At 59.2% G+C, this 7,690-nt stretch overlaps 5 protein-coding genes across 5 annotated transcripts; all 5 read left to right on the top strand.

Annotated features, from left to right (window-relative positions):
* Positions 1-271: 271 nt before the first annotated feature.
* L226DRAFT_527016 (uncharacterized protein) lies at positions 272-1,111 on the top strand (the record flags this gene model as incomplete). The annotated part of the gene is made up of 6 exons (XM_067679088.1): positions 272-308; positions 345-618; positions 663-707; positions 859-881; positions 944-1,024; positions 1,050-1,111. The coding sequence occupies 6 exons, from the start codon at positions 272-274 to the stop codon at positions 1,109-1,111; spliced, it is 522 nt and encodes a 173-aa protein (XP_067529412.1).
* Positions 1,112-1,155: 44 nt separating this feature from the next.
* L226DRAFT_314471 (uncharacterized protein) lies at positions 1,156-2,906 on the top strand. The gene is made up of 4 exons (XM_067673839.1): positions 1,156-1,411; positions 1,979-2,365; positions 2,426-2,834; positions 2,892-2,906. The coding sequence occupies exons 1-3, from the start codon at positions 1,335-1,337 to the stop codon at positions 2,784-2,786; spliced, it is 825 nt and encodes a 274-aa protein (XP_067529413.1). The 5' UTR covers positions 1,156-1,334; the 3' UTR covers positions 2,787-2,834; positions 2,892-2,906.
* A 1,482-nt stretch (positions 2,907-4,388) lies between these two features.
* L226DRAFT_472804 (uncharacterized protein) lies at positions 4,389-4,937 on the top strand (the record flags this gene model as incomplete). The annotated part of the gene is made up of 1 exon (XM_067676487.1): positions 4,389-4,937. One exon carries the CDS (start codon positions 4,389-4,391, stop codon positions 4,935-4,937), a length of 549 nt encoding a protein of 182 aa, XP_067529414.1.
* A 474-nt stretch (positions 4,938-5,411) lies between these two features.
* L226DRAFT_617299 (uncharacterized protein) lies at positions 5,412-6,527 on the top strand (the record flags this gene model as incomplete). The annotated part of the gene is made up of 3 exons (XM_067687014.1): positions 5,412-6,035; positions 6,087-6,234; positions 6,290-6,527. The coding sequence occupies exons 1-3, from the start codon at positions 5,687-5,689 to the stop codon at positions 6,525-6,527; spliced, it is 735 nt and encodes a 244-aa protein (XP_067529415.1). The 5' UTR covers positions 5,412-5,686.
* A 281-nt stretch (positions 6,528-6,808) lies between these two features.
* On the top strand, positions 6,809-7,663 carry L226DRAFT_576129 (uncharacterized protein; the record flags this gene model as incomplete). The annotated part of the gene is made up of 4 exons (XM_067685308.1): positions 6,809-7,100; positions 7,160-7,223; positions 7,282-7,565; positions 7,622-7,663. Coding segments are annotated over 4 exons (682 nt in total), but the record flags the coding sequence as incomplete, so codon positions are not given.
* Between the last annotated feature and the right edge of the window lie 27 nt (positions 7,664-7,690).

A 7,690-nucleotide genomic window follows, 5' to 3' on the forward strand; every position in this document is an offset into this window, starting at 1 on the left:
CACCCCACCGCGCTCCCATATCCTGCGACCCGCCACGCAGACTCCGACCCACGCTGCAGCGTACTCGTATCACTGTATTAGCACCACGAGAATACATATGTTCTGTTACCGTTCTACGCGTCCCTTCACCCGCCTTGACCTGCGTGCGTCCCGACTCCCCCACACCCGAGTCTTCTCCGTCACGAGCAAAGCCAACGCTTACCGCGTTCGCCATACCACTCACGCGTCCTTCGTCTCGCCAGGCGACAGAGAATGCTCACAAACGCGGGCAATGCGCGCATCAGAAACTCGTGAGACGCGCCGGTCAGGTGCGTAGCATCCACCATCTGCCTCAGTGTTACCAGCCTCGCTGAAGCTTCGTGTCGCAGAGTCGCAGCTCGCTTGTGCGCAGTGGCGTTCCCATGCCCGGAAGTACTCGAAGCAGCGCCTCTACAGCGGACGCGACCTCGCCACGGGTTTCGCACACCAGCTAGCCGAACGTATCGCCCACCTGCTCACCGTCGCCGGCTCTTCCACGTCCTCCGACGACATCTGCGCCACGTACACGTCCCACCTCGAGACGATCGTTCGGACCGCGCTCAAGCTGCAGCGCACGATCGGCGAAGAAGTCACCTCCTCGTACGCATCCCTCGCCTCTCGTCGCTCCTGACTCCGCCCGGAAGCGCTCCAACCAAAATCATCCCGCACGCCACGGTCGACCAATACTGGTGAGTGACCAAGTATCCGGGCGCCGCCGCCGCCGCAGGGCCTGACCGGTCGTCACATTCACCGATGGAGACGTGATGCATGGTGCGCAACGAGTCAGCAATCTCGCCCCTGCTCAAAGTCACTAGCTGGACTTACTAACGCGGTCAGCAGCAGATCCTTGCGTGAGCGAAAGGGTGAGTAACGACGTCTGTCCGTTTCTTGCATCTTCAAGTACTCACCTGCCCGCGTCCTGCAGAACGTCGTCACCCAGCAACTCGCCGCCGCAACCGCCACGAGGGGCCTACGGCACGTACCACCACGCACCCGAACGTCCTTCGTGAGTGGCCACTGATCCCCCGCAGCCGGAGGACGTCCTGACAGAACGGTCAGCCTCAGCCTGCAGCACCAGCAAACACATCAGTAACCGCATCTCTCCTCAAACGGCCGCGACTCACAACCCAATCAAGCAGCCGCACGACGACTCGGGCTTCGGGCAGCGTGTTCCCAGTCGGGACGAGCCTTGAGACCTTGAGAGAGCAGGTAAGCCGCAGAGAGCGGGCGAGGATCGCTGACCGCACCTCCTCCGCACAACCAGACTATTATACGCCTACCTGACGCCGCGCACGGACCACCGCTCGCCCGCCGTGATGACGCCAGTACGTCTGAGCAAGTTCCGGGCGGCGGTTAAGCGACAAGCGTCGCTTCCCCGTTCCAGTTCCACATTGTAAGTGCGGTCCGCGCCGCGGTCTCTCCCACCAGTTGCGTTTCACGCTAATGTAAATTAACCCTCGCGGCCCGCATTCGACGTCCGGGTCTCATCCTGTCCCCCGGAGGACGCCCGAGCTGCGAGCGCAGTGTGCACGGACTCGCAGCACGATAGGACTCGCTCGCCCAGGGTGACAGACAGACGTTGGGCACGACGGTCGGGGGCGTACAGACGACGCTACAAAGCCGGACCTCGGGAGCTTTACCTGTGAAGTGTCCGTAGGAGACCCCTGTACGTTGACCCGGAAGCGTCGGCTGCCGTGCGCTGGCTGTCATGACCGTCAACACCAGTCCCAGGCGTCCACTTCTTCCCATGGGAGAAGCCTTCAGCGCCGCCTCCAGCCGACAAGGGCAAGGAGCCAAGTCAGGAAGCGAAAAAAGGAGGCGGACCTGACAGAGGACGAGATCCTTGCATTGGCTACTCCTGCGAAGAAGGACTCGGAGCGACCTAACGCGCCAACCGTTCCTCCTCCTGCACATCCGAATCATGTGGCTACCCCTCGGCGCACTGACTCGCCCGTGCCAGCCAGGAATGGGATCACGATCCCGAACGAAGCTCAAGTGTCGTCCACCCAAGCCGTCGCCTCCTGCGTCCGAACATTCCAGCGTACCTCCGCGTATCTCGATCAAGAGCGAGGCGAAGGAGCACCGCAACACCTGAGTTCCCTGTTCTTGCTGTACGTAGCGGCCGTTCAGACGTAGCCTCGAGCTCGACGAGACTCCGTATGCTCAAACACGATCGCTGCAACGACGGTGGGACAGGACCCCGAGCCCGGAGCCCGGAGAATGTATCTTGTGGAGTCGACGGCCGCGGAGGTCGTGAGCATCCAACTAATTGCCCTGGGAAGACTTGGTACTCGCTTGTGCGACGGCTCGGGCGGAACCTCGAGAGTCGGGACTCGGCAGAACTGAGGTGCGTTCGCATCATCGCACTGGACAGCACGCCGCACGCCGCTGACATTGTTTGTCGCAGTCACGGGCTTGCACCTCGTACCGTGTACATGTACTCACTTGTGTTCCTACTTTTGAGGTTATTGAATTTGCACTGCGCAGGCCGCGAGGGCGACTTCAGGTGCAGGAGACCGCTGCGACGGTCGCACGAGGTGCCTGCTCAGGCTGTGAGACTGCGTGAGATCGCACCAACCTACCGCCGCCTCGACTTGCGAAGGCGTCACATCCAGTCCTTTGGACTTGGAGCCCGCATCTCGGCTTTCGTGCTGAAGAATTCAGGCTCGGGAGCCCGCCGGGCCTGCACGATTCCGTACAGCACAAAGCGACTGCGTTACAGGGTGTGCGCGGCGCGGCAGACACGCTCCGGAGTCCGCACAGCGTGATCGGATGCTCCGGCAAGGCATCTCTGTCCCTGAATGGCGTCCGTGTGGGTACGTGCATTCCGAAGCGGCGGCAGGGCGCAGCTCACTCCGTTCGTCTGTTTTCAGACTTGCACGACCTGTGAGACGTGTTGGGTGTGCAGCTGGGCTCGCAAGAAGAGAAGGAGAAGGGCCCGTCGCAGTTACTTACAGGATACATGTACAGGACCCTCGGGATCGCACGAACGTCACCTCGCGACGGAGATTGCGAACACATGCAATATCTTGAAGCGAAGGCCCGGGGTACGGCAAGTTAACCCTCGCACACAGATGCGTCGCGTTCCTGAGGGTCTGCGACCTTCGCTCGACGCAAACACAATCCTCAACAGTCTCCAAGCCTTGGGGCACGGGGCTCCTCCCGGTGTGAATTACTACAGCAGGGACAAACGAGCGCGAGACGTGACTGGAGAGAACACATACTGTACGTTCCACGAAGCCGCGAAGACCATTTCAAATGTGCTAACAGATCCTGCAAAGACAGCTGGAGTGCAATATCGGTACGTTGACTTGGAAGCGACGGCTGCAGCCCTGACACGCCGACTCCCCAGTTCTCATCACGCCGCGCACCTGCCCATGACCTCGGGAATTCTGTATCGGATTTCGCGCATGGACTTGAGGCCGGCGGGTCTGAATAACTACATGCAGACACTTTCACAGAGATCTCACCCGGGCCGTCGACTGCATCAGGACCCAGTTCTTCGGACACGACGGACCTCGGGGCACGTTCTGTAATGCGGCGGCGGGAGAGGGATCTGCCACGGTATCGGGCTCGTACTGAGCGGCGGCAATTGAGGTGCGTCTGTAGCTCTGAGTCCGAGAAAGCGGCGGCTTGCAAGGAGTGCAGGATGCTCGTTCGCAGCATTGTGCAGGTCGAGCTCTACAGACTTGTGCACATCGGCATGTGGGGGATGAGATGGGACGTACTCATCTTGCGTGCTTGTGTCCTTTGTCAGATGAAGGCTCTTTCAGGAACACTGTAATGGGTGTCGCCTGGGGATGTTCACAGTGTCATGCAATGCACCAGCGACTAGAGGCACCCACATTTCCTGAATATAATTGCGACACTGGTAGTTTGTGTGGGCGAGCCATACAACCTATATTTTCAGCCGTACTGTGTATGTTTAGTAATAAATTGAACCCATTAGCAAATATTGCATTAGCTCAACTTCACGTTGTGCAGATTCACGCTGACCTCGCAGATCTGGTCTCTTTGCAATGGAGCGGCGTATATAGACCTGTAACAACAACGCTCGAACGACCCGGTTCACAAGTCCTCCATGGCCCCTACACGCTCCCGCCTCTTGCAACATACCTCGATCGCTGTTCGCTCATACACACATACTGTTCACCCTCACCGCCAGTTTCCAGCACCGCTGCCACTCCTCATCTCCCCGGGTGTACCCCTCACTTCAGAGCTTCCCAGACCTGACCACTCCGATCCCCGGGGGAGCGTCCGACTTCTTCTGAATGAGTTGCTTGGTGCGCTCTTCCTTGCCATCATGACCCACACCGACTCTGATGTGGTGCATTATTGCAGTCCATGTGACCGGCGACCTGTGCGCACGCATGTGCTGGACTCTCCGGCTGTTCCATAAGGACGTTGTCCTCCGCTATGGTGTCCTCCTCTATGGGTGGCCAGCCGATGTCCCGTTCATGAATCTCAGCACAGGGCATGGAAGCCCGAGCATGGCACAGGTTCGCCATCTTCTTGCCCTCCTCGCAGCAGAGCCCCAGCCTCGGATGTATTTTATCCAGGCTACAAGAGAGCAGCTGCTCGCCGCTGAGCTTGACATCTCTGCTGTCGCTCCTGGCCCTCTGTTCCCTGCCCCGGTTCCTCTTCCGTACCTCGGCCGTAGCGACATTGGCAGACGGCGTGTGTTCAAGCGTAACACCGACGGGATCACCATTCCGCATCGGTACATCCGGAACGGACCAAAGAGCGTGAAGATGATCAGTGAGGAGGTTGACTTAGAGGGTGATGGGGCTTCGGCTGTCAACCGATGCCGCGGTCCGCTTCCGCAGATGTTCAAGGATGGGACTTGGCTTGTTTGGACTGAGCGGGGATGGCGGGAACCGACAGCCCTTGAGCGACTAGAATGGTCGAGTGCGGAGTGACCGGATAGACTATAGTCATAGATATTCCTGAAACGCACTAATTTCGAGGATGTACAAAGCCAACAATGCAGTCTCGTAACTTGAAGTAAGAATAAGTATGGATCTTCCAACGACTTGAATATTTTGGGCTCCGTCTGGGGCCGAGACTGAATCCGCTTACCAGTACATAGTTGACGAAGCTTTGTCTGACTTGACAGCCGAGCGAAGCAGGTACTGACACTGCACCCGCTTACCATCTGGCCATATCCCGCCCTTGACAGCGAAATGAGCGGCTTTCTGAGACGACCAGCCACGCTGAATCCCCCTTCTCTCTGCTCTCCCCATCTTCGTGTCGGTCCTACCCTTGCCTCTGAGTTTCCCTGCCTCTCGCGCATTTGCACTTGGTATGTGTCGAGTTGTTCCGTTCAATCTGTTTATGTACCTCTAACGAGAAACATCTCTTACAGGCAGCGTGCTTCGGCAGCGGCAAGACGCACCTTGGTGCTGAGGACACAAACGAGGGCAGGCTACGGTGCATGGTGAGCACGTCGCTCCGTGGTTAGCTTGATCTGTTCGAAGCTGACGTGTCCGGCGGGTTCAAAGCGGTCGCACCTTCAGATGTCCAGCCGCACCAAGAGACTCCCCACTCTCTCGACGACGTATTGTTTGCCCTCTCGCATCCTCGCCGTCATGACACACGCACATTGTGGAGATCCGCACCTTCCCATGTGCAGCTGCATCTCGAGGGCCCACATATCGCTCTGTCACGTATGACCCACCTGCCTACGTCCACCTTTGATGATGTCGTCCTCCACACGGTCCGGACATTGGACCTTGAGGTCTCCAAGGTTGCCTCCCAGGTCACGAATGCGTTCCGCGTCGCGGAGACACCTGACCCGGACAGGGTCACGCCTGCGTTCGACCGCGCACGCGAGGCAGTGGGCCCGGTCATGGCCGAGCTCCTCGAGACCATCCAGCACCAGGAAGACCCGATCCTCATTGACATCGCGCTCAAGGCTGACATGGTCGGCTTCGCAGCGGAGATCGCTTCCGCGTGGGACTTCCAGCACCAGAGCAAGTCTGTCTTCACGGGCGTGTACAAGCAGATGCGCCGGTCAGGTGCGTAGCATCCACTATCTGCCTCAGCCTCGCTGAAGCTTCGTGTCGCAGAGTCGCAGCTCGCTTGTGCGCAGTGGCGTTCCCAAGCCCGGAAGTACTCGAAGCAGCGCCTCTACAACGGACGCGACCTCGCCACGGGTTTCGCATACCAGCTGGCCGAACGCATTGCCGACCTACTCACCGTTGCCGGCTCTTCTTCGTCCTCCGACGACATCTGAGCCATGCACACGTCCCACCTCGAGACGATCGTCCAGACCGCGGACCGTGCTCGCGATCAGTGAAGAAGGTGCCTCCTGCGACTACGAAGTCCTCGTCGTGCGCATCGACGAGGTCTACAACACTGCGCAGATGGAGGACATCTACAACGGCGAGATCGTCGCTGCCGGCGCACCTGGCATAGTCCATTGCGTCCTCTTCACCGTGGACCTCGGCCTGCGGCGCTCTGAGAAGGTCGACGCGGCCACGGAGACAGGGCGCACCTCCTGTGCATAGGTCTTGATGGATCTTCACGTCGAGGCGAGACATGGCATCCCGCCGGACACCCTAGCGGACATTCCTGCGTGTCGTCTACAACGCGCAGAAGCTGTCAGTCCTCTGCCTGATGTTGGTGAGTACGCGCTGTACTTACCTCGACGTGTACTCCTTTCTCATCCGGATTCTTGCAGCGACGGTCCTGGAGGGTCTACACGTCGCTCTCGTGGTGTTTCCGCGCACAACGCCGGTCCGGGGTGTAGCTCTGCATCACCGCGAAGCCTCTCGCAGGACGGCATGCCATGGGTGTCGTCCTCGAGCACCTACCTGACAACGGACGACAACGGTCAGCACCAGAAATGCTCGGCAGTCGGACGATGAAACACTTGCATATTGGAGACCGCTCTTGCCCCGGACTGGACGCCAACCACTTCTTCGCGGTACTTGGTTTGTTCTCCGAAGTTCAAGTGCTCTGTGTCGACGACGGAGTCGACCAACCGTGCCTGGTGTCGCGTGTTCCCATCATTCCTGGTCTCGTCCTCGACGCGCTCGAAGAGACCGATTGCGCGATCGCGTGCGGTGGTTTGACGCAGGGTGGGTGCTATCGAGGTATGTAGCCAGACTTACGTTCATGCTGATATTCGCCTGCACAGGACGCTGTGGCAACGCTGCATGCGACCACAAGTCTCCAGAAACCGGATCTGTTACTGCGCGAGGGTACGTAGCCGTATTCATGTCTGAGGAGGAGCTACTCACCAGATTGTTCGGCTTCCAGAAGACGAGGCCGCGGTCAGCTGAGTTCAGAGTCCGCGCTCGCGCTCTCATATATTGCAGATCGAGACCAGCTCGCATCACCAAACCCACCAGTGCTGCCCCTGACACCCTGTACTCTTCCAGAACTGAAAACGCTCAACCCCATCCTCGACATCGAAGCTCGGGACCCGATTGAGGACACCGTCTCTTCCCTCCTGACACGTTCCGGCAACCGCCCTCTCACCCGACTGTCGCTCTCGTACAGCTCAAACACGCGCAAGTCTGCACGCTGCCGGGAAGAGAACGGTACGTCACAAACTTACCTGTGTCCGAGTCCGAGTTCTGACAGCACTCCCGCCCAGCTCACGTCGCACGCCTCGAAACCGTCGCGTCAAGTCTCCGAGGTTGTGCGCGGGTCGCGCAAGTTGCCA

The sequence above is a fragment of the Lentinus tigrinus genome (genome assembly GCF_003813185.1).
Source record: "Lentinus tigrinus ALCF2SS1-7 unplaced genomic scaffold L226scaffold_55, whole genome shotgun sequence".
Classification (NCBI taxonomy): Eukaryota; Fungi; Basidiomycota; class Agaricomycetes; order Polyporales; family Polyporaceae; genus Lentinus; species Lentinus tigrinus.

Excerpts from the sequence above, each read along its gene's own strand:
- L226DRAFT_314471 (XM_067673839.1), top strand. The coding sequence starts at position 1,335 with ATGACGCCAGTACGTCTGAGCAAGTTCCGGGCGGCGGTTAAGCGACAA. Across the intron at positions 1,412-1,978 it reads CCCCGTTCCAGTTCCACATT|CCAGGAATGGGATCACGATC; the intron begins GTAAGTGCGGTC and ends CGCCCGTGCCAG. Across the intron at positions 2,366-2,425 it reads CGGGACTCGGCAGAACTGAG|TCACGGGCTTGCACCTCGTA; the intron begins GTGCGTTCGCAT and ends TGTTTGTCGCAG.